Here is a 25043-nt window from a genome sequence, read left to right on the forward strand (position 1 = left end):
TACATAAGTTTACATTTTGAATCCAGATACAAATTTGTTTAACTGTGTATGTTTTCTTATCAAGTGTACTTCATTGTGGAAGAGAATTCAGGATTAAAAGGTCACTAGAATTCATTGAATCAATTTTGAACATTATACTGCAAGGGTTTAATAGAAGATGAATGTCATGAGGCCTTTGTGTGAAGGGAAATTCATTCCAGTACTGAAGAACTTTTCAGTGATATGAAAGAAAATATATAAGGGATCATTTTTATATTATTTAGGACTATTTATTTCAAACTTTTCATTTATCTAGATACATATTGTGTATATATGTATGTCCATATTTATTTATATGTATGTCTGTTCTTTCGTATTCATAGTTTTATTATGACCGTAACATTCCTCAGATATGAGCTGATTGTATTGCTTTCCATGTTAGAAGTGCAGTATAATTCCGACATGGCCTTGATCCGGCAACACTGTAGCCATATGTAAGTAGATACGGCTTCTACAGTGTGACTGTAAGAAAGGCCCTGCATCTAGTCAAGCCTCAGGCAATGTATCAGCAAGGTGTACTCCTCAAAATCATTTCTGTTCCACTTCACGAAGTGAAAATATGGTGCATAATATTTGTGATGAATCTCAATGTCCCATTGGCTGTCAATAACCAATATTTAGTCATTGATTGCAAATAATATTTTGATTTTCCATAGTGCTATATGAAATATCTATTAACCAGTATGGCAGTGGTAAAGGGAGATAACTGCTGTGTTCACATCAACAGGGAAAACAGTATATCTTATACATAGATTCATAGGGATAATACTACAGTATCAATGGTCCTGTTATTCATGTATTGTGTGTAAATGATGAAGTAATGGATGCTGTACGAAGAATCATTAAGTGGAAATGAAGTTCATCTCTGAAAGGTTATTTTCTGTGTCCCCAGAATATTTCGACCACTAAAATAATTCAAGGTTTCAAGTTTTTAATAGGAATGTATTTTCTCTCTATGACTAAGTAAGCTGCAAATTGTTCAGGAAGTGGACTGATCAGTGACCATGTTTGTTTTTGTTTTAGTTTATGTGTAAATTAAGCGTTTCACTGTTTCTGTAAATGTATCAAAACTGCAAAGGATCATGGTTTAAATGTCAATATTGTAACAATTTCATTTCTGTGGGGGGAAGATATGTTGATGTTTTATTGTCTTGCAGAGTTAACAGATTTAGGTCAAGGAAAATGTTAAAAATGTCTGTGCCTTGAGACACTAAGTCCATACTGTTCCGGATACAATTGATGAGCCCACTTTCAGTTTCCATTATCGAAGAACATTTTATTGATATTTTTTGTACATATAAATCATTAGAGACTGTTGTCATGATTTGACTTGTATTTTAAAGGGGCTTCTACTTGATCAGTCCAAGAACATGTTCACTAAAAATGTATCACTATCAACATTATATTGTCAATTTTGTGCAATACTTTATTTATTTTATGTTGTCACTATGAATGTTACATCTTTTTTGTTGGAACACTTTATGTTCATGTATTTATTCACACAAAAATGCCATGAATGTTTTGTAATCATTATTTTCCATTTAAGGGCATAATTGTTGTTTTCTTTATGGTAAATAAGATCAAATACTGGTATTTTGAATCAGTAATTATACAAGTTCTTTTTCCCAATAAAAACTTACAAAAATACTACTTCTTTGTTGTTTTGAGGAGTATGAACTACGTTACTGCTCTTTCCAGATGTGAATGTTGGTTTTTGCCAGTCAGTTGGACTCGGTTGTAGAAAAAAACAATTATTACTTGTCATGTCACCATCCTGTTGGGTTCTGGTGACCTGCGCTGAAGACCCGGGTTTGATTCCCCACATGGGTACAATGTGAAGGCCATTTCTGGTGCCCACCAACCGTTATATTACTGGAACATTGCTAATAAACTCACTCACTCTGGTGACCTGCAAAAGGTTTAAAAGTTGGTATACATATACAGAGAAGCCAACCCATACAATTTTATCGTATTCGTTACCGAAACACAACACAAAATACACGACTAAGATGGCAGTAAAAATGTACAAATTTTTCAAAAACTACATTAAATGAAATTATTTATAGCATACACAATAAATTTCAACCACATTTTATTCAGTATCAAGCTATATGTTACTACTGATTTAGGTGACTACAACGTTAATAACAAGTTGTTAGAATAGCTATATATTCTTAGGAAAAGTTAATACTAATTTTGGCATCAGTTTTTGGCCAGAATACTATTTGAGCTAAATTAAGGTTGGCATCTCTGCATATACAATGAAACCATTCAATTGTGGACAACAAATTCATTGATAACTGTCAGAAACTATGTGCCACTTTTGACATGTGGCAACAATATGTACTACTTCGAGCACAAAACATCAACAATCTGCTGTGTTGCAATACATGATAATTGAAAAATGTGGTAAAAGAACTTGAGTGTTGCCAGTGTATATATGAAGCTTTAGGACATTGTTGGTCTTCATTATGAATTAATTGATTGAAGAGAACACTCACTGATGACTGAAGTCTTGAGGTTTGTAATAACCCCCTGACTGAAGGTAACTACCATATTCGTCTTGTTTAGCATCCTTGGCACTTAGCTAATGTAAATCCAAAAGGGGTGCTTATTAATATACTCCCAGGAAAGGGGAGTTTGGGGCACTAAATAGGAAGAGGTTTGAAATCACACAAAATAATCACCAGATATTGCCACACGCGAACACGAACTTACTTCCAGATTAATGCTCACCTCAATGATAATCACAACATCATTCAGTAACAAGATACTAGTAAGTCAAAGTGAGTATAAATTTCAACTCACTCAGTAACGAGAACATTTATGAATTCTGGAAGTGTGTGCATATTTCTAATGGGAAAGTATGTCAAATACAGTATTTTAAAACATTACCATGGAAGCAAAACTTGATCTTATCAGTGAAACATACAATATCTCTTACTTGTGGTAAAAGGGCAGAAATCAACAGGTGCAAGTTGTTGCCCCTCAATGACGCCAGGTATAATCCTTCTACAAGCAGAGACACACTCCTCACAAATGAAAAAAAGGGCATGTTTTCCTTGAGACTTTTATTGTTTGTTTTCTGATATAAGACAGTAAGATCATATATATTTGGTTAAAACTTCATTTGAGACACAAAAAATCCTCTTTGAAATTTGACTCCATCCAAGTAACAGCACCTACATGATATATAAATACGGAAATATTTACAGTAGGAAAGAATGAAGGATGAGAACACTGACAGGACCAGTTGTACATTAATTGAGATGGCCATCAGAGTCCTTGTTGCAGCCGTACAAGGGCCATAACTCTGCTGTGTTTATGGAAACAAGTTGGCATTGTGACAAAGGCTTGTTAATGTCAGTGTCAGTATTCCAGTTCTTGTTGTTTTGATGTAGGTGTTATGTTGTGGTGATGTAAATGAAGTGGTGAATAGTGCCATCTAAATGTCTGAATGGTAAGACTGTCCTGTGTTTGAAATGAAGGGTGAAGGTGGATGAGGTCAGAATCAGATCATGATTTGAATACATTCAAGTTCTTCCATGTGCCAATAACAGATATCAACTAAAACATTAAGATAGGTGAAAAATTATAAAATGATACATACACTGACTATGTACAATAAAACAAAATTGTAAAAGACTTGACATAAAACAACAACACTGATTGCGGGTCAACCATAACATAGAGGTATAGCATCATCAGCAATGTGTTGTCATGACTACATTAGTTGATAAACCATAACATCGTTGAACAGTGTCACCAACCATGGTAGTCATGACAACACATTGCTGGTCAACCATAAGATCCTTGAATAGTGTTGCCAACCATGGTTGTCGTGACAACACATTGCTGGTCAATCATAACATCCTTGAATAGTGTTGCCAACCATGGTCGTCATGACAACACGTTGCTGGTCAACCATAACATCCTTCAATAGTGTCGCCAACCATGGTAGTCATGACAACACATTGCTGGTCAACCATAACGTTTTGATATAGCATGGTAACCATCCACTGTCGTTTTTCTAACGTCAGAATGCTGCCTTTTTGTTGAGCAATCCCATCCTGTTGCCATAGTGATGCTGTTACAGTTGGCGACACGCCACTCTTCTTGTCAATACTGAGATGTACAAACTGTCAACATCATCCAGCTAAATTCCTTGGGATATTTGTAAATCTTCCAAATTACTGTCCAAAATCTTCAGAGTCTGAAAAACATAAGGGAAAAAATATTATTGGTGTGAAATTAGAGTAGTTAGTTACTTAATCAAGTGTAATACCGGTAATTGTTCATATCATTAAAGTGCTCTATTGCAAACTACAATAAATCATTGTTTTAACTTTGTATACAGTGTTCAGTGGGAAATGGTCTCTAATATGAAAGTAGTTCAGTTATATCACATTGCATAGTGAGAGTATTAGCAGTAGGTTTGCTAGCTAGGTACCTTTGAACACATGGGGCATATACACTTCTGGGAAGTGAGCTCCTTATTTCTTGGAATCACGAAACAGTGAATATTCCTCATAATCACCAAAAACAGCAAGGACTAGACCTGTGGGCAAGTTTATCTCAGTGGGCTCGCTGACCAATGGTAAGTTATGAGGTATATAGGTTATGACATGGGACACAGGTGTATAATGACTTCAAGCAGTCTCGTGTAGTTATCTTGCTGCCACTCTCTTAAAAACCCCAAGCAGAATTCAGACTGAGACTGAAGCCTTGTATCAGAAGTATCTTAGCAAAGCTGCTAACAGAATGGGTCTGGACTAGTAAAACATCACATGAATAAAAACTGTAATGCAAAGAATATTCTGGTACTACTTGGGTAGGTATAGTAAACAGAAGCTGGGGGGTTAACCTTGTACCTCGTGTACAGCCCCTAGCTGTCTGGACATAGGAACAAAATAATACTGTAAATATACTGGATAAAATAAGTTAGGGATATTGGTATTTTTATGATTGATCTTTTATCAGTGTGAGAATGAATAAATAGATCATTATTCATAATTTCAAAATTTGCATATATCCCTAACTATTTTTGTCCAGTATATATGAATCCATTTAAACCAGCTGTTGTCCATATCACTCCCATAACAACATGACCGGAGCAGTTAAAATACACTCAGAACGATAACGAGAAGCACATTTCTTCCTGTATTGTGCACATGTGGGTCAAAGACATGGACTCACCTTCTCATTGGCAAGATGTAGCAGGCACACGAAGGCAATGGGGACACTGAGATTCTTGGCTGTGTTGGACGACACCTTCCCTGGTAGTTTGGTGAGCAGTGTCTGGAACGTCCACATTTCATTCATGGCTGATGTTGATGGAGGAGGTTCCATCAGGGTGTGGTCAGGGTGATCTGACGTCTCCTGGAACATTGTCACAGTTTAACACACTGCCAAACTTTTGACGGGATACTCAGACTCTATTTATACATACACTTGAAAGTTTGTTTGTTGTTTAACACCGCACTCAGACATATTCCAGCCTTATGACAGCAGTCTGTAAATAATGAAGTCTCGACTGGACAATACAGTGGTTGAAACAATGAGCATCAATCTGAGCAATGCCATGTTAAATACAGCACTCAGCAATATTCCAGCTGTATGACAATGGACAGTAACAACTGTATGGATCGGACAACTCTCAATGTCATCAATATTGTGGGCAATAACATTCTAACCCATAACTAGCATTGGGGTGACACAATGTATTCTGATATCGTTATGAGTACAAATCATAACATTGTCAAAATATCTAAATTCAAACTTACTACGTGACAAAATGCAGTGTGATCAAACATACAGAAAGCAAAAAAACACTGTTAAGACTGCGGAATTAAGAAGTTGTATATTTCCATCATTACCTCCTGTTTAGATGCGGGTGTTGTCAATAAATTCCACATGGCTCCCTTCAGTTTACGTACATCCAACTTTTTGGCGGTCCTGGCATATGCAATATCAATCTTGGCAACCTGCAAACACCAATATATATTAAGATCCAGCCTCATCTGATTGTTATCATTTTCCTTATCAGTCAGTGTACACCCCAATTCTGATCACTGTAGCCAGTGCAACAGAATGAATGTAGAATGACTAGAATATGTTGTGCCTTATATCAAATACCACGAAACAAACCATGCCATACCTTATAAGGCTGTGAGAGGAGTTTGTCTCCACACAGGGAGGTGGCGTTCAGGCTGTCATTGTACGCCAGACTTGGCTGCGACATGTTGTCCTGGGAGGAAGCATGGCTGTAGTCACCCGCCGTCAAGTTGAAGTCGAACCCACCACCTCCGTCTTCATCATCGTCATCTCCCTGACAGGTGACATAATCCACTGATTAGTAGCTTGCCATAATTCACCTCAGCATTTTTATATTACCATAAGATTCATCTGGTAGAACAATATTTGATTTCTTTAAAAACTCACACCAAGATCAGCACAGAAGTTCTCCCTGTCGTTTTCATTGTTGTAGTCGTAATTGTCGATCTCATCGTCCACGCCAACACTGCTGCCTTGCTGTCGCTTAACCTGCAATGTGACAGAACACACAACATGACATAATTGTTATGTCACACAGAACAAATTTGATGACAGATATCACAGGACATTTAGTAGTCCTGTTTATTGATCTACACTACCCTAACACTAGCCCTGCTACTCATTACACCATACCATGATCTTCGGCTTCAGGAACGGTCGGAACAGCTTGTCAGCATCATAATGCAGATCTTCAGGGAGGGTTGTCTGATCCTTGCTGTATCGACTTAGTGTTGTCTTGGTCAGGGCTGTGGCCTTGGACTTCTTGAAAGCATCTTCTGTGTCAGCATTCTCGTGATAGTTGACACGAAATGCAACTTTCTTTGTCTTGTTTTTCTGACTTTTGTTTAACGTCTTGAATTTGGCATCTACAAGAAACAGACAATATTATGCAGCAAGTCCACATGTTACGAATTATTCTAATATTGTAGTCAAACCAATAATGTAAATGAAGTATCTAGTCCGTTTTCTCGTTATTGATCATATCAGTAAAATACAATTCACCTGGAACAAGCCATACCATTAGTTCTAACTACAGTAGAACACGGATATAACGAACTCCAAGGGACCACGAAATTTAGTTCGCTATATCCGGTGTTCGTTATTCACTTTTGACCGCCATCTTGGATTGTAGAGATGTAGAATCTACAGCCTGAATTATCTGAAGCTTGGTGTCAAAAGTGATGGCTTTACGTTTGCCTGCCATAGTGACGAGAGTGCACTGAAGACCTGTACACCAGTCAAGCTTTTAAACACGACATGTTTGTTTTGATAAACACGCTAATGACCATCGAACAATGTTGATTCGCCGCCAGCAAGGTTGATGTATACCGCTAAGTGGCTGAGCTGACACTGAGTGAGTTCGCTAATCACGTCGTAGTTGGGCTTGGGGGTAGTAAATCAGTTCGCTATAGCCGTTAATTCGCTACTCACGAGTTCGTTATTCGCGTATAATTTTAATGATATTATAAAGGACTGTTGACGGGACTTTTAAATTTGTTCGCTATATCCGTTTGTACGCTATATCCGTGTTCGTTATATCCGTGTTCTACTGTATGTAATATGAACAGGGAAAACCATTGTTCATATTTGTCAGTTATAACTCGCATTACTGACCTGAGTCAGAATATTGACCTCTGAGCAGTTCTAGATAAATCCCTGTAGCATTAACTATCCACAGTAAACAGGGAGTGCAGGAGCAGCTGCAGTACACAGCATTTCCCCACTTCCAGTTTTTCCAGTGTTTCTTCAAACTTTCAAGGACATCCACACACATATATTCTGTTCCTATTTCAAAGTCAAATCTGAACAAGAATGAGATGGAACCAAAAGAAAAACAGGTGGAAAAGGGCCTGACCTTTAGAGAGACATCCCCTCCTCCAGTGTGAGGGTCCAGCCCAGGTCTGCATCAGAGCCTTGTTGAAGTAGGAGTAGTCAGATGGCTGTGATGCCAGAATCTGCATCAACGTCCCAGAGCTGCCATGGCTGCAGATAAACAAACATAAATAAAAAACAAACCCAGTGCATCTTCACTTCAATTAAGCGAGACACATTTGTGTAGAGCATATACAATGTGATGACCTGACTGCCGATTATACCCAAGTGTGATGAAGCATCAGTGTAAACATTGTTACACTTCAACATTAACAAGAGTTATTGGTTAATAAAAGAAAACAAGTGATGCAATAACAGTCACATCATTGTCAGTACATACATCTGAGGATAATATCATATACAAGATGCAAGACTTACGTGAGATCTTCAAATGCACTCTGAACAAGCATGGCTGCCCGACTGTCTCCGACAACATTTGACCTCTCACCATCATCGTCAAAGCCACCGCCATCTTCATCTACACACAGAAACCACAGATGAGGAAACAATGGCAGACACACTTGTTCAGCAAGGTCTAAGATAACTGTGTTCAAAATGAGTTAATCAACGCTATGGCAGGTCAAGCAGGTGCCCCTTCAACTCTGTTTAGCAAGAAGATAGGCTAAAGTCATCTAGCTCATTTTGACCTCTAGCTCACCTTGAAGTTTATGCTTAGTAGGGGTGACTATTGAGGGGGAAACAACTATTGCGATAACGACAGTCCATTGCAACATACTATTGCGATAACGACAGTCCATTGCAACATACTATTGCGATAACGACAGCCCATTGCAACATACTATTGCGATAACGACAGCCCATTGCAACATACTAGTGCGATAACGACAGTCCATTGCAACATACTATTGACAGTATTGCAACATACTATTGCGATAACGACAGTCCATTGAACTAACTATTGCTATAGTGTTTTTTCCCCTTGAATTGTCTCATTTGAAGTCATTTCACAAATGAATGTATAGTGTATATGAAATAACAAGTTGAAGTAGTTTCAGTCTGTTTTAATAACTGACAAGAAACTTCAAGTAAACAGTTAAAACATAAACTCAATGAAGCTGCAAATCTGCACCCAAACATTCTGTATTTTGCGCTGCACATTTATCAATGGAAGTCAATTACTAAGCTATCAATAGTCACACATACTATCGATGCATAGATAAATTTTCGTTTTTACCATCAATTTATCGCTATTGGAGACTCGACAATTGCAATCCATCGAAATTCAATGCATCGTTACAATCCTAATGCTTAGGATGTCTGCTACTATGAAACTATCACAAGGAAAGACAATAATAATAGCTATCAACATTCAGCTTTGTATAAACATCAACCATCCAGACATCTATAATATTAATACTTCACATTTCATTACTGAACTTGTTTGATAATGGTGTCAATATCTGCATTGCATTCATTGTAATAAAGAATTCGTACATCATCATTGAATTCTTAACATATTTCACATAACATGTACAGTGGATGTTTCTGACCTTGGCTCTCAAATGATTTTCCATTTATAACATTTACATTATAGCAAGGAATACTTCATTTTCATTCCTAACTGATCAATTATCTGGTCCTACAGAATCAGGCTCTGAATGAGGCTCTTTCTGGACCAAGCACTACTGGTTCTATTGATCCACGTCCTAAAGGTCCTAGTTCTATTGATCCACGTCCAACTGGTCCTAGCTCTATTGATCCATGTCCTACTGGTCCTAGCTCTATTGATCCACGTCCTACTGGTCCTAGCTCTACTGGTCCTAGCTCTATTGATCCATGTCCTACTGGTCCTACCTCTACTAGTTCAGGTTCTATTGATCCACGTCCTACTGGTCCTAGCTCTATTGATCCATGTCCTACTGGTCTTAGCTCTACTGGTTTAGGCTCTATTGATCCACGTCCTACTGGTCCTAGCGCTACTGGATCAGGTTCTATTGATACACGTCCTACTGGTCCTAGCTCTATTGATCCACGTCCTACTGGTCCTAGCTCTATTGATCCACGTCCTACTTGTCCTAGCGCTACTGGTTCAGGTTCTATTGATCCAAGTCCTACTGGTCCTAGCTCTATTGATCCACATCCTACTGGTCCTAGCTCTATTGATCCACGTTCAAATGGTCTTAGCTCTACTGGTTTAGGCTCTATTGATCCACGTCCTACTGGTCCTACCTCTACTAGTTCAGGTTCTATTGATCCACGTCCAACTGGTCTTAGCTCTACTGGTTTAGGCTCTATTGAGCTCTGGTCCTAGCGCTACTGGATTGATCCATGTCCTAGCTATCTCCTATTGATTCACGTTGATCCTACTGGTCCTAGCTCTATTGATCCACGTCCTACTGGTCCTAGCTCTACTGGTTTAGGCTCTACTGATCCACGTCCTAACCTCTATTGATCCACGTTCAATTGGTCCTAGCTCTATTGATCCATGTCCTACTGGTCCTAGCTCTATTGATCCACGTCCTACCTCTATTGATCCATGTCCTACTGGTCCTAGCTCTACTAGTTCAGGTTCTATTGATCCACGTCCTACTGGTCCTAGCTCTATTGATCCATGTCCTACTGGTCTTAGCTCTACTGGTTTAGGCTCTATTGATCCACGTCCTACTGGTCCTAGGCGCTACTGGATCAGGTTCTATTGATACACGTCCTACTGGTCCTAGCTCTATTGATCCACGTCCTACTGGTCCTAGCTCTATTGATCCACGTCCTACTTGTCCTAGCTCTACTGGTTCAGGTTCTATTGATCCAAGTCCTACTGGTCCTAGCTCTATTGATCAACATCCTACTGGTCCTAGCTCTATTGATCCACGTCCTACTGGTCCTAGCTCTATTGATCCACGTCCTACTGGTCCTAGCTCTACTGGTTTAGGCTCTATTGATCCACGTCCTACTCGTCCTAGCTCTACTGATTCACGCCCTACTGGCCCTAGTTCTATTGGTTCTAGCTCTACTGGTCCATGGCCAGCTATCCGGAAAGTGAACTCACTGACCCTCAATCCAGGTATTCAACAGTGGTATATCTTTAGGCAAGTGACTTATGCATCTGTTCACCCATCTGTTTACGTGTATCCAATAAGATGTGACTGCAATATGTTTGTTAACCATCAAGCACTTTGCAGGCAAGTTATATACTCAAGATACAAAGATAAGAATGAAAGTTGACTGGCTACTGTGTTAACTTACTATCACTGCCACCTTCAGCCATGTCGCCAAAATCTGTGTCTGGAGGAAGACTCTGATGATCATCATCGTCAGCATCTGGGAAGATAGGCTCCCTCTCAGCATTCATGTCGAAAGCATGCTCCGATGCTCCTTTACCCAGCATGGAGCTCTGCAACAAGCAACAACCACATTCAAACATGGGTATCTCTGGATCAACACTATAGGTGACATTGACCAGAAAGTTCAGTTTTGCTAAATTAACCCAAAAGTGTCACAATGTATCTAAATCAAAAGTTAGTATACTGTATGTGCAGAGATGAAAATTTCCTACATAAACAAGAAAACAATCAATGTAATAATTATAACATAATGTATAATAAATGTTTCAGAGACAGTGAATTTACTATTTATATTCATAACTTTGAATAGATCTATATATCAACATAAGATGACATCCCTAATCAACACTTACATTCTCTGAATTAACGTGTATGTTTTGAGCCATGCTCATCCTGGCCTACAACTAATCAAGTCTGGACCAGACCAACCAGTGATTGATATTATGAGCAATGTCTCAGGCCCTCACAACACACAATCATGAAAGTTTCTGGTCCTGACAACCAGTTCCATTAAGTCTTACAAGGTCAATATCCAGGGGATCTACTCTCAAGCCTGGGATCCCTACAGGCTGCATCAACACAGAGATTAGAGTAATCAAGGGCTACTCACCATGTCGGAGCCATCCCAATCAGTGAACTGAAACTCTGCATATGGAGCACACACATGCTTACTCTCACAGTCGAGTTTCTCCAACAAATCTGGAAACAAAAACTTTGATTATAAAGACACTGACGTTTTGTAAGAAATGCAATTTCAAAAGCAAAACAGAATAAACGGGTGGAAATAACTTTAAAATTGCTAGTGTACTCCGGTACAGTGGCACATGTAAAATCACTTGCCCTAATAATTTTTCAGCTACACCGGACGATTGTCTTGTTCATTTATTAAATAAACGACATAATTAACATTGGAAAGTCAACTGGACACCAGTACATCGTGATATACCAATTTGCTTGCCTGACAGAAGAAAACACGGGACTGGGACGACGGGCAATGGGTTATTTCCACCCCTGATGAAGCTTCAAAGAAATACCATAGAACAAGGTGCTCTTCTAAGTCAAATATAAGGATTAATATTGCCACTCATGCACTCTTTGTATCAGAAAACTACTAGAATACAATGGATTCATATAAAAGCCAGATTTAATTCCCCTGTCGAATCAAGCAATGTTCTTTCACAAGCAGGTTTTTGAAATAAATATTGATAGAGTACAAACCTTTGAGATCAGTGACATTGAGAGACTTGGGGGTTAACTCTGGGTCCTTGCTGTCCACAACTGACACCAGGGTTGACGAGTCCAGCACCAGCTCCTGACAGTCGTCATAACAATGAAGGTTGTTCAAGATCAATCCACTAGCACCACCCTCGTCAAACGCTGCTGACATAACCTGGAACATCGGATCCACCTGCAACAAAGTTCATTAGGAGTCAAGGTCATTATGAGCTGGACTGACTGAATGAGTATGGTTTTACGCCGTTTTAGCAATATTCCAGCAATATCACGGCGGGGGACACCAGAAATGGGCTTCACAAATTGTACCCATGTGGGGAATCGAACCCGGGCCTTCGGCGTGACCAGCCAACGTTTTAACCACTAGGCTACCCCACGGCCCCTATGAGCTGGACAGTGAAGTAACCTGTTGAACAGATTCCCTACAATATGTGAACAATGGCAGGATAGTTGCTCAGAAGCATGACAGGCAAGATCATTACTCACATGCACGCACACAATGCAGGCAAGAAGACATCCATGCACACATACATGTACAGTAGGTAGAAATGCAAGCTGATTTGAGCACTATTCAAGTGTAGGAGACAGCAGGAATGGACGTTACATGTAGCATGCATGTGTGACAAACAAATGATTAAATCTCCATCAAGATATTACAGGACAAACAATATTCAGACTGTGTTGGCAGGGACAGTGACCCCAACAAATATCTTGCAAGCCAGCCGGGTCAAACGGGCAATGTTTATGGTACCGACAAGAGATCAATGTTCTCCTGATGTAATCGCTATCGTTAGATAACTGTCTACATGTATCTGTTTGCTCACCTCAAATTCCAAGTCAAACTTGTTAACACTGATGTTCTTCAGATTGGTTTCCACTGTCTTACTTTTTCGAACCTGAAACAGAGCACTGATGTGTCCAACATCATAACATCACAGAAAACAACAACTACTCACATAAACACTTTCTTGAAGAAGGATGCCTGGTGAGAGTCTTATCTAAGTTTATTGTCTCATAAGGACCTCTTTCAGGATTCTGAACTAAGAGCCATTGAAAAATAATATTTAGCACAAATTTGGGAAAATTGCATTCAATGTCTTTATTGGTCCTGTGATCAGTAAAATAAAATCCTCTTGACCGAAACATCACCAGAATTATGACTGTTTTTACTAGAGGTGTGACGATACGAAAATGTCACGATATCGATACGTATCGCGATATCTTGGAATGATACGATACGATTCGATTTCGATGCATATCACGATATGCTATCTTTAGTTAGTTTCTTTACAAAAAGTTATATTTTGATAGCAAGTAACAGTGTAAATTTTTATATAACCATCAATTTCTAGTGAACATTAACAATTTTAAAGTCAACGATACATATTACGATACGGAAAAAAGTATCGATATATTTATCGTCAGATAAAGTATCATGATTATCGATTACTACGATGTATCGTCACAGCTCTAGTTTTTACATTAATTGGAAAAGATTTCATTCCTATTTGGAAATTATCACCGACAATAGCTACACAGGGCCAGACATCAGCCTCTGAGCACATTTACATATAGCCCTGCTGAGTTAACAAACTTGTAAGTAGTATATGATGTCGCTCAAGTAATGGTGAATGAATCCTTTATAGGTCAGCATTGTTTTATCAAAACAAATAGTGAAAAGCTAGAAAGTTCTAAAAAAAACGGTCAGCCACACATTATTTCATTTTTCTCTCCATTTTTCACCTTTTTCTTTTTCTTGAGTTGATCAGGGTTGTCTCCTCCTGTCCCTTCTTCCCCATATTCTCCATCTGCAGCTGGGTTGGGGAAACATCACACAATCAGAACACACATCTCAGAAAACATCATATCACAGGAAATATCAAATCATCCCAGAAAACATCAGTCTGTAATAAACAAAGTAAAGCTTTCCTATAAGAACTCTCTTGATAGAAGACAATTTCCACACAAAGTCCAACAATGTGTGACTGACTAAAGCCTGTGTATCAACAACAAATGTCTCTCCTCCCACATCAGACTGTCCTACGTACCTTCCCCATCCTCAACACTGGGTTTGTTGGCTCCCCGTCCCAGCCCACTCAGCACTTTGTATGCTTCTGCATGGATACAGTCAACACGACCTGCGTAGATCTTGGCACTGGCATCTAGTGTTGAGCTAGCAATCTGATAGATGAAATCAGAGACTGTAGATTAGACAGCATAGTGCAATGTTGGCCACAAGTCAAACATTGTGCCTAGTAAGTTCAACTAATAACACTCCATGTAATAGCACTAAAATCTTGGGCTGGAGAACTCAAACATTTAGGATAACCGACAGCAGCATGACAGATTGACACAATACATGATGACAAAGGATACTGAAAAAACAATTTGATTGACACAGGTACAGAGTTGGTTGGTTTGTTGTTTAACGCAGCACTCAGTAATATTCCAGCTATATGGCAGCGGTCTGTAAATGATTGAGTCTGGATCAGGCAATCCAGTGATCAGCATCATGAGCATCGATCAACGCAATTGGGATACAATGACATGTGTCAACCAGGTCAGCGAGTCTGACCACCCGATCCCGTTAATCGCCTCTTATGACAATAGACCGATCCAGTCTGTCAATCAAAACTGACGCATGCGTCAATTTTGGCCAATCAGCAGGCCGGGCGCGCTTTATGGATTTGTCAGACTTATTTCCGGGGGCAAACGATGCCTCCAAAGTGATGTGCTTCGAATTATGCCATTCACACTTGCTATATCTATTACATATTGCTGCGATTGCATGTGTACCTTTAACACAACCATTACGATCAAGACAAAAAATTTGAGGCGGATCAAGTAGTGCGATAGGTCTCGCGATCTGTTAAATGTCGGCAGACATCGTTCACGAAACCAACGTCTGCTCGAGGTGAGAATTTGCACGAATTTCCACACTTTCGCAGACGTGCAGAATCATTACCAATGAATGACAACAAATAGCAGTTTAAGTCTTTGCAAGTGTTATAAACACGGACAATTTTGGTAACTACAAAAATGTTTTTTGCTTAACGTTTTTAGTCAATACTGGGCATTGAGTTGGTACGCCATAAAGCTGAAATGAGACAGGCGAGAAAGCCGTGACACAATGTAAACAAATCTGACAGCGATCTGATTTCGGTTAGGGTCGACCGAAAATAGCAAAATTTGTTACATTAAAGGACAATGTGGTTGATATTGTTGTCTTCGCTCTTAGATATTCTTAAATTTGTCACACATTTTTGGCTGTTTGACAGTTTCACAAGCACAATTTGAAGGCCTACTGACAATATCTCTTAATAGTGCAAAATATTCGAGGAGTAATATTTTTTTATTCAAAAGGAAATATAGTTAGTGTCAGCAGTTGCCCATCCAAATATCAAAATTAATTCAAATGAGTGTCTATAAAACCATGCCTTAAATATTTTAGAATTTCTTTAAAGAGATGGGACCTTGAATTGAATTATACCAATTACTCCGTGTGGATCGGAGACGAAAACTATGTGAGAAGAATAGTGACTTTCTGGAATATTAAACGGAGTGAAAGAAAAGTATATTTCTTAACCATGAGAACATTATTTGTTTTGAATTTTGTTACAACACAATTTTACATTTAGGGGAGGTATATTGGTACATTTTAGGAGTAATAACAGAACTGTCAATTTAATTAATTCACTGGACATGATAGCAGATATGTTTTAAGAATCTTGCGTCCTTTAGTAAACGTGGAAAGGTAATAAAATAAATAATAATCTAATCAATACTAAATAATTACTTAATTGACTGACATATCAGATTCATGTGATTTTAAGGCAGAACTAGGCAAACAAATTATTTATACATATCATGGCAGAACAATCACTTGGTACTAACTAACTTGGACTCTTGCTTTAAATATCTTTGGGTTTTTAATATTATTTACTAATAAAATTATTCACTATATAACATATTTCAACATCCTAGAACGTTTGGTCACACCTGGCATTATTCAGTCTTGAAACAGAACAATCATATATTATTGAATCATATATTTAACCCAGATTTGATGTAATACTTCTTAGAAATCATCAGATTTTGAGGAGGTTACCAATATTTGAAGACTGAGCCAAAGTAGTGTTTATTAAGATGTTGATTTTGGACAAATTGTTCAAGGTTTGTTGATGGTTATTTGGAAAATGAGCTTCATATTAAATTGCACACTGGTTTGAAGGAGGTGAAAGCTTCTGGACATTTTCATGTCTGTTTTCCTAAACATTTCTTATGACTTTTATCAAATTTTGAAACAACTTTAATATATTTTTTGGACACTGTTAAGTATCCCAGAAAAGGAAATAGATCAAAATCAGTGTTATGTCCCTTAGGGATATGGTCTCAGATGTAATAAAACAAAGAGTATCATTGTTTAAGAAACAATAATGTCAATATGTAATTTTATTGACAAAAAGCTTTGAACATAGGATATATTCTTTGTGCCTTATTTACATTAGTAGTTAGCAGTTAAATATCTCTGATGAAAAGGCAGTATATTTGTATTTTGTGTAACATTCTATTTCAATCCTAGTTAATTGTTTGGATAACTGTGGATCCTCTGTTCAAAGATTTTGCATCACAGGTTTCCTATTTCTGGAAGATGGGTCAGTGTACAGGTGAAAGACTGTATCCTGGATCTTCTTTGTGTTCTGGTGCTGTAACGTACCTGTACATAAATTTTATGCTGGCAGTTCATGAAGTCCAGTATTATGGAAGTTTGTAAATTAAGTTTCTACAACAAAGTACACATAGAAAAAACATTGGAAAGGATTTCCTTATATTCAGTGTCATTCCAGGATGGTGTACAGATTTTGAAGAGGGAAATTTTACTGAGAATTGCTGCAGATTAGCTGCTGAATATTTGCGTCTTGGTACGTCAGATACATCCATGGAAACATAATGTTTACAAGCCCAATCCCCCTTTCCAGATTCCCCCAAAAGATCAAATACCGGTATAGGTTATGCTGTGATTGATTTGTTTACATTAATATATACAGACAAATAAGGTGCACGAAGTAGTAGACAGGAAATATTTTTCTGCTTTGTTCATTAAAAGGTAGAAACCCATGTTTTCACATTATTGATGTAACTAAATTTGAACAACGGATAAATGAATACACGCGCACTGTTGACAATCTATTTATAGATACCGAAACAATCTGCAACTTGAACATGTGGCGCTGTGTTCAAGAATTTTCTAAAATAACGATGGGAATGTTTGAGAAAAACAAACAAATAACATAACTCAGTTACTCCTCCCTTGCTAATATCTTATATTTAGACGGACGTGAATTGCCAGATAGAGTATTTGGTTCGAAAGAAAATACGCTTCGGGGCAGGAGCAGCAGCTGGCCGAGACGATTTTTCATCGGGAATGTAACTCATTTTCACTCACAAATTGCAATCGGTCAACTAAAATCTATTAAAAATAAAATACGTATAACTTTCCTCTTTAAATATCATTCACAAACGACGGATACCACAAGAGAATTCATCAACAACGTTCACGCGACGTTTCACCGGGCGGTGACGCCATTGTGATTAGTCAGTGGTTGTCCCCCTAACGCCAAAAACGGCGGGCAGGGCTGACTGCGGTCTATTATGTGATTAGTCAGTGGTTCTCCCCACTAATTTTTATCAATATCAAAAAACCATTTGAGAGCTCTGGTGTTCGGGAGAAAGACTTATCTGCAAGTTTTCCGGGACTGGATGCCTTGGTTTCTATAATCTGACATGTAGTCAATAAGCTGCAGGCTGAAGGCATTCTTAGCATTAATTTTCTGGAAAACAAATAAAAACATAAAATTAGAAATTGAAAAGTTTAATATAAATTGTATATTTATATACTTATCCTATCTCACGGTATGCACTTCTCTCTCTTGATTCGACACTGAGTGGAACGATGTAAACTTTTTTCCCTAGGCCTCTCTTGTCTATCCGCCCAAGCACTCCATGCTACCCTCATTATAAGACAGCTTCCTAGCTCTCATGCAAAGCATGCGGCATGCACCACTAGCTGCCCACGTGACTATCTCCGAATCATCATTCTCATTCTTGGAGCCACTGGATAATATCCATCTTGGAGAATCTGCATAGCGGGGAGGATGGGCAGGAATCCGTCACGTGAGATATTCACGGTATTCACTTATCCCACGGTCGGACGGCGGGACGCAGATACCCTGTGTCTTGACAGTGCAAGCAGCAGGAACTGTGTAGACTGGAAACGACCGTAGATAGCGATGCACAAGGGAGGCCTGTTATGCATGTATGCAACTCCTATGCTTGTGCTGAGTTCTCTTGAACTCATTGGCTTACTAAGCACAATGTCTCCCAGGGAGATGGGTGCTCCCGAGCCATGTGGTGTTCGGCCGCAACCTCCGAAGAACGCAGCTCAGCAAGAAAGGATGTCACTTCGCCACGATTTTCAAGGTACCCCAGTAAATTAAAGTCGGTAGACAATAATCGGACCAGTCCCTTCTTTGAAAAGACCCCCACAGACACCGCTTGACTGAGGTCTCGAAGGTAGTGCAAGGAGAAGACCGAGTCGGATCGCCAGAAGCATCCTTCCATAATGGCGTGGAGAGAGCAGTTACTATGCAGAGCCATCATAGACGCTAACGCCTGTGTCTCATGTGGATTGGAAGCTGTCGGGGCCAGTAACCCAGCAAAGGTGTAAGCCCGTAGGATGGTGGCTCTCATCCAGAAGGATAAAGTTATGCCAGACACTTCCACCCTGGATGTTGAGGACAACGGAATGAAGAGGCGCTTGCGGAGACGGCGGCGATCTTTAGAAGCAGCAAGAAAAATCTTCAAAGCCCTAACAGGGCAAAGCTGCAGGTCGTCATTGTCATGCGGCCCAAGGATCGTGGACAATGGTGGGATGGTAAAAGTACGATCGGGTTGTCCCGGCAACTGATTCTTCGCTACAAAATCCCAACAGAGACCGATGAAGACTTTGCCATGTTTCTTCCGTTCAAACTGGACTCCGTTAACGTCCAAAGCGTTGAATTCAGAAATCTGAGCAGCTGTAGCCAAGGCCACAAGGAAGAAGGTCATCATAAAGTGAGCGGGTGGATGTCCGATGTGCAGAAGTGATGGCCATAGCCCCTTTCCTCGAATACCCCTTGGCGATTAAGGACTTCTGCATATGCGCCAAAAGTGCAGAGACAGGGTGTGAAGTGATACATGACGCCGATCCGAATGAGGGTGTAACAGTAGGTCGTCAGGTGCGACCAAAATCAGTAGAATCTGCCTGGTCTCACGGAGTTTCTGGATGACTCTGGGTAGAAGAGCCGGAGGGGGGAAAGGCGTAAGCGTTGAGTCCCTCCCACGAAATTGCCAGAGCGTCGAGATCCCACACTAGTTGGTCTGGTATCGGCGAGACAAACTGCGGGAGCTGATGGTGGAACCGTGTGGCGAATATGTCGACTTGGGGCCTTGATAACGGGAAGACCAGTTCCCGAAAGATCTGTGGGTTCAATTGCCACTCCCTGGGAGACGGCAGATCGGAGCGGGGCAGCGTATCTGCGATGACATTCCCGACTCCAGGAATGTGTCTGGCTCGAGGATCGATGAGATGGAAGAACCGAAACGCAAACTGAAGAAGGTTCTACCCGAGATGGTTGATGTACCAGACGACTGAATTCGTTGATGTGCAAGTCCCGCTCTGCGGACGACCATAGCCCGGCTGTCTGATGATGAAAAAAATTAGCCCCCGCCCAACCTTTGAGCGATGCGTCGACGAACAAGTGATGCGTTGGAATGCGTTCTGTTCGCCACCACTGAAGAAAAGGACGTAAGGGTTCGGGAAGACGAATCAACTCCTGTAGATTCTCTGAGACGAGATATGGACGCAGGAATGTGTGCTGCAACGGATGCAGTTGCAATTGTCCCCGCCATGTCAATACCTGTGCCGATGTCAAGAGGCACAACAGTTCCTGCCACTGTCATAAGGTCTTGGCCTGCGGAACTAGCTGTTGAATCTTCAACCACCTGTCTTGGGGGGCGAAATCAGGCCCTGGTGCGTGTTGAAAGTTGCTCCGATGAATTGAAGGATCTGGGTCGGGTGTTAGTTCCGACTTCGCAGCGTTTAACAACCAACCTAGTTGCCGGAGTAGCTTCGTACTGAATTCCAACTGACGTAGAAGAGCGACTGGGTCTCTCTGTGCCTGAATGCAGTCGTCTATGTAACTTTCGAACACGACCCCGTGGAGATGAAGAAACCTGGTGATCGGCTTGGTGATCCTGGTAAATAGCCACGGGGCCGTGGAAATTCCAAAAGGCAGGACGGTCCATTGATAATGGATCCCTTGGAATACGAATTGGAGGAATTTCCGCGAATCCGGATGAATGGGCACATGAAGATAAGCATCTTGAAGGTCTAGGTTGACAAGAAAATCCTCTTTCTTCAGGGTGGTGTGAAGAAGGACGATCGATACCATCCGGAAGTGAGGTGGGCACTGGAGATAGTGGGCATTGAAAAGTTTCATGTTGAAAATGAGTCTTAGTTTTGTGGAGTTTTTCTTGGGAACCAGAAAGATGGGGCAATAGAACCCTGGAGTGCATGGCGCCGGACCGAGAGACTGACTGCACATTTCTCTATGAGCGTACCTATAGTGGAGTGAAGAACCTGGACCTGGTCTGCCGGGTAGCTGCGGTGTACTGGATGCACTGTCAGTGGCGGACGTCCGATGACTGGAAGGTGATAGCCTGTGGCGAGGAGGTCGGTCACGAAAGGATCGTCGAGTATGGTCCAGTTGGGAGCGAACCTCCCTAGTCTCCCGCCCACTGGAGAGTCATAAATGGGGACGGCTGGATGCGGGAGTTCCCAGTCGTGCCCTTGTTTCGACAAGTCACTGCTTGGGGGCCCCACTCCCAACCTGGGAGTCGGACTTGGGAGGACGTCGGGAAGAAGTGCCAGGGAGGACCTGCTACCTCTAGCTCGGCACGAATGGCCACGAAAACCCTGACACAGTTCTGGATGAGACGGCACAAACCGTGGAGGCCTTCTCTGTATCATGGAAAGTTGCAGATGAGACTTCTGGAGTTTCAATAATTCCACCGAAACTTGAAATTGAGTGTCCCGATCCACCTTCGTCGAAACTTCACCAATCATGCCATTAAACAAGGATTCTGCATACCACGGTTGACGGAAGAGTTCAGCCTTAAACCTGTCATCCCATGAAGACAAATTGAGTGGGCCGCGACGTCAATCTGCCAGGAGATAGCCAAGGAAATGAGACAGCTAGTCAAGTACGATCTGAAATTGGTCCAGTATAAGGGACGTACAGCCTCTGATGTATGCATCCTGATCGGTGAAAGAGTGCTCCACTGATGCCGCAACCGCGTCCACCGCCGAGATGATGCAATTGATCGAGGGTAAGGAACGACGAATAGCTGTGTCCATGTGAGACAGTTCTCTGTCCTCAACTAGAAAAGCTGAACAAGTCATCTTCCCACAAAGTGTTTGGACATCCTCATCCACCGAAGGGGTAGTAGCCAAGCACTGGAAACCATGGGAGTGAGCTGCTGCTAGCGAAAACCTAGGCGAAGACAGATCATCCTTAATCCTTTTAAGGCTTTTAAAGGCATGATCAAAGGACATAGTGAGATGAGCAATACAAGGCCGTGGTGGGAAGGTAATAGATGTCAAGTCTCGTTGTCTCATGGAAAAGGAATGAGATAACTCCTCCGGGTTCTGTGACATAGGGAGGTGTTGTTTCTCCACTATCCAAGCTGAAACTTGAGGTTCATCGACAAAATCCAAACTTCCGAGGAATCCACAACCGAATGTGCTGGAGACGTAGGATCAGGTGGAACACCAGGACTAGGCGCCGTAACGGATGGTCCGAGGGGAGGAGCATTCCCCGTAGAGTGAGCAGCCTGTTGTTGATTCCAAGCAGTAGTAAGAGCACTTAACATCGCATGAGGGTAGCATGGAGTGCTTGGGCGGATGGACAAGAGAGGCCTAGAGAAAAAAGTTTACATCGTTCCACTCAGTGTCGAATCAAGAAAGAGAAGTGCATACCGTGAGATAGGATGAGTTTTAAAATATAATTCTTTTAAACACAGATATATACTGACTATACAAAGTCAATCTCACAAGTATGTTTTTTTAAACCCAAAATATACTATTGTGGGTCTTTGCAATAGAGGCAGACTACTTGTATTGTCACGTGTAGATATGTTTGAGATTAAAACATACAACAGTGTGTTCTACTTGTAAATATTGAGGATCCTAAATTAAGCAGAAAGTGCTTTAAATTTAATACTGAAATGAAAATATCCACACGTCTGTAAGTCTTTCACTGCCTTACAATTACGTCTAACAAAATGTCACCTGTTAACAATTACCACTGATCACTGCCAGTTTGCACCTTTATTTTGTCAGAACTTAGAAGTGATATATCACTGTAATGTTACCATGCTGTGAACATGATGACACACTTATCCAACAGATGGAACAGTCGGACTTCACACACACAAATTAAATTGTGCCGTGGCCTCCAGGGAGTTATTTCATTACACTGACATGCTAGCTATGCATTCAAGGCAACTGTAACCTGACTGTCAAGAGAAAGACATTAGTACATCGCACAGTCAAGTACATTAATAACCAGCAACATTCTAAGTTTCAAATGACAACCTACATTTTCTGTGGAGAGCTTGATGCAGGATGCATAGTGTTCCGAAAGCTGATTATTGGTTAACCCAGAAGGTGGAATTGATCTGCGCCTGGAGAAGAAAACACAAAACTATTCTTCCTATCTGCTGAGAAGCAAGGTGAACTGTGAAAGTTTGATGCATTAGACAAATAATACCTCTTGTATAATCACCACTATCCATTATATGCAACAGGGATGCATCTAGGTTTCCAAACTAAGTGCATTAGGCTGGTAAATTATACTACATATCTATGAAACTTTTCTTTTGGTCCAGTTATCAGTGAAATATGAGTAACCTCTACAAGGACGCAACACAAACAAAATTTCATAACATAAGTTCAAACTGCAAGAACAAGAATTAATCATTATTTATTATTCCTTTATGGAAAATTTCTGAATATCAGCTTCTGAGCAGGTCTAGATACATAAATATATGTATCACAGCGGTGATTAACTTTCTTATCTACTTTGTCAATCAAGAACATATGAATATATGATGTCCTTGAATATATGATGAATCAACCAGAGAAGAAAATTATCTGTCCATGTTATAAAATGCAAATCTGATTTCATTGTTATTCATATTTTCTTTAATAAATATGAAAAGGTGATAACCAATTTCAAGAGATGACCATAGAGAGTAGTTTGAAAAAAGTAGATGATTAACAGTTACTACTGAATATATGGCAGACTTTAATGTTAACTGTTGATGTTTTAACTTGTCACCTATTATCAGATTTTTTGCAATGGAATTGCCATCACGCAATAACCAACTTGATGCATTGTTAGTTCATCAGTCAGAAACCCAGATTCACAGAAGAGCTACTTGATTTGATTCTCAAATGCAATACTCAAATGCACTCAAAAATATTTCAGCCATATGGTGGGTTTCTGAAAACAAACAAAAAGGTCAATCCAGTGATTGACATCATGAGTATCTATTTACACAATTGGCATCCATCAATTAAGTCCAACCAGATCCTGTTATGACAAGTATGGATTGCTGAAGACAAATTATATCCCTGATCTTCACAGGTTGTTATCACGACTAGAGTGGACCTTAAGTCATAGTATCCTCATATCTAACCTGTCAGGGGTGTTTGGACTGGCTAAGTTCCGACGCTGCAGGTCCAAGACACGAGACCTTCGTCTCTCTTTCCTCTCTGCTGTATCATCTCGGTCTCGAGTCAAGAGAGGGGTTGGACTCGACAAGTTGCTGTTCCTGCTGGGGGATGGCGACACGAACTTGGATGACGATGTTGATGGACGTACTATCGGTGTGTTGGTAATAGGGGATAAAACATCTCTTTTGGACATTGTGCTGCAGAGAGAAAGAGCACCCAGATCAGTTTATGTCGAATGATGAATGGTTGTGCTAAAAGTGCTCCCTGTTACAGATTTGTGTGTTTCAGTCCTTTTGGATGAACCGGTTGCCATTCCCTGCATGAAAAGTGCCGTACGCCCCTCAAATGCTGATAATCCCCAAATTCCGAAGAGTGAGCAATCAAATATATCTAACAATTCTAGCATACCTATACGAGATGGAGACTGTCTTAGAATTATTGCCGGTAAGCTGATGCTTCTGATCGACTCTTGTCTAATCTGACAAGACACAAAGCCAGACATTATTGTATTACCAGTATCAGTAGGCTTTCAATATGAAACATCCTTTAGGTACAAATTCAACATATAATGGATACTACTTACGCTGTAATGGTGTAATTCCAAATCAAACGGTTTGTTTGACGATACTATATTGTAATTCTATTTATGCATCATTTAAACGAGCCGCCATCCGTTGATCGCGCACTAAGCGTAATATCGCGAG

General features: G+C 40.3%; 1 protein-coding gene across 1 annotated transcript; it reads right to left on the reverse strand.

The window, feature by feature from the left end:
* Positions 1–3095: 3095 nt before the first annotated feature.
* On the reverse strand, positions 3096–25043 carry LOC124284818 (condensin complex subunit 2-like). Its single transcript, XM_046720939.1, has 18 exons — positions 24923–25043; positions 24303–24536; positions 23201–23285; positions 18265–18331; positions 14549–14701; positions 14244–14314; positions 13325–13396; positions 12486–12675; positions 11878–11966; positions 11170–11317; positions 8344–8443; positions 7949–8076; positions 6727–6959; positions 6481–6582; positions 6197–6367; positions 5916–6023; positions 5236–5418; positions 3096–4252 (listed from the first exon to the last, which is right to left on the reverse strand). The coding sequence occupies exons 2-18, from the start codon at positions 24530–24532 to the stop codon at positions 4196–4198; spliced, it is 2187 nt and encodes a 728-aa protein (XP_046576895.1). The 5' UTR covers positions 24533–24536; positions 24923–25043; the 3' UTR covers positions 3096–4195.

The sequence above is a fragment of the Haliotis rubra genome, unplaced genomic scaffold (assembly GCF_003918875.1).
Source record: "Haliotis rubra isolate DU_JTF1 unplaced genomic scaffold, ASM391887v1 Scf345, whole genome shotgun sequence".
Lineage (NCBI taxonomy): Eukaryota > Metazoa > Mollusca > Gastropoda > Lepetellida > Haliotidae > Haliotis > Haliotis rubra.

What these genes read in the sequence shown, in the direction of transcription:
- LOC124284818 (XM_046720939.1), bottom strand. Translation starts at nt 24,532, where the DNA reads ATGTCCAAAAGAGATGTTTTATCCCCTATTACCAACACACCGATAGTA. An exon ending in GTCAGATTATAGAAACCAAG is followed by an intron (nt 14,702 to 18,264) that starts GCATCCAGTCCC and finishes TCTAATCTACAG; the next exon opens with TCTCTGATTTCATCTATCAG. An exon ending in TCCTGAAGCCGAAGATCATG is followed by an intron (nt 6,583 to 6,726) that starts GTATGGTGTAAT and finishes GTCACATTGCAG; the next exon opens with GTTAAGCGACAGCAAGGCAG.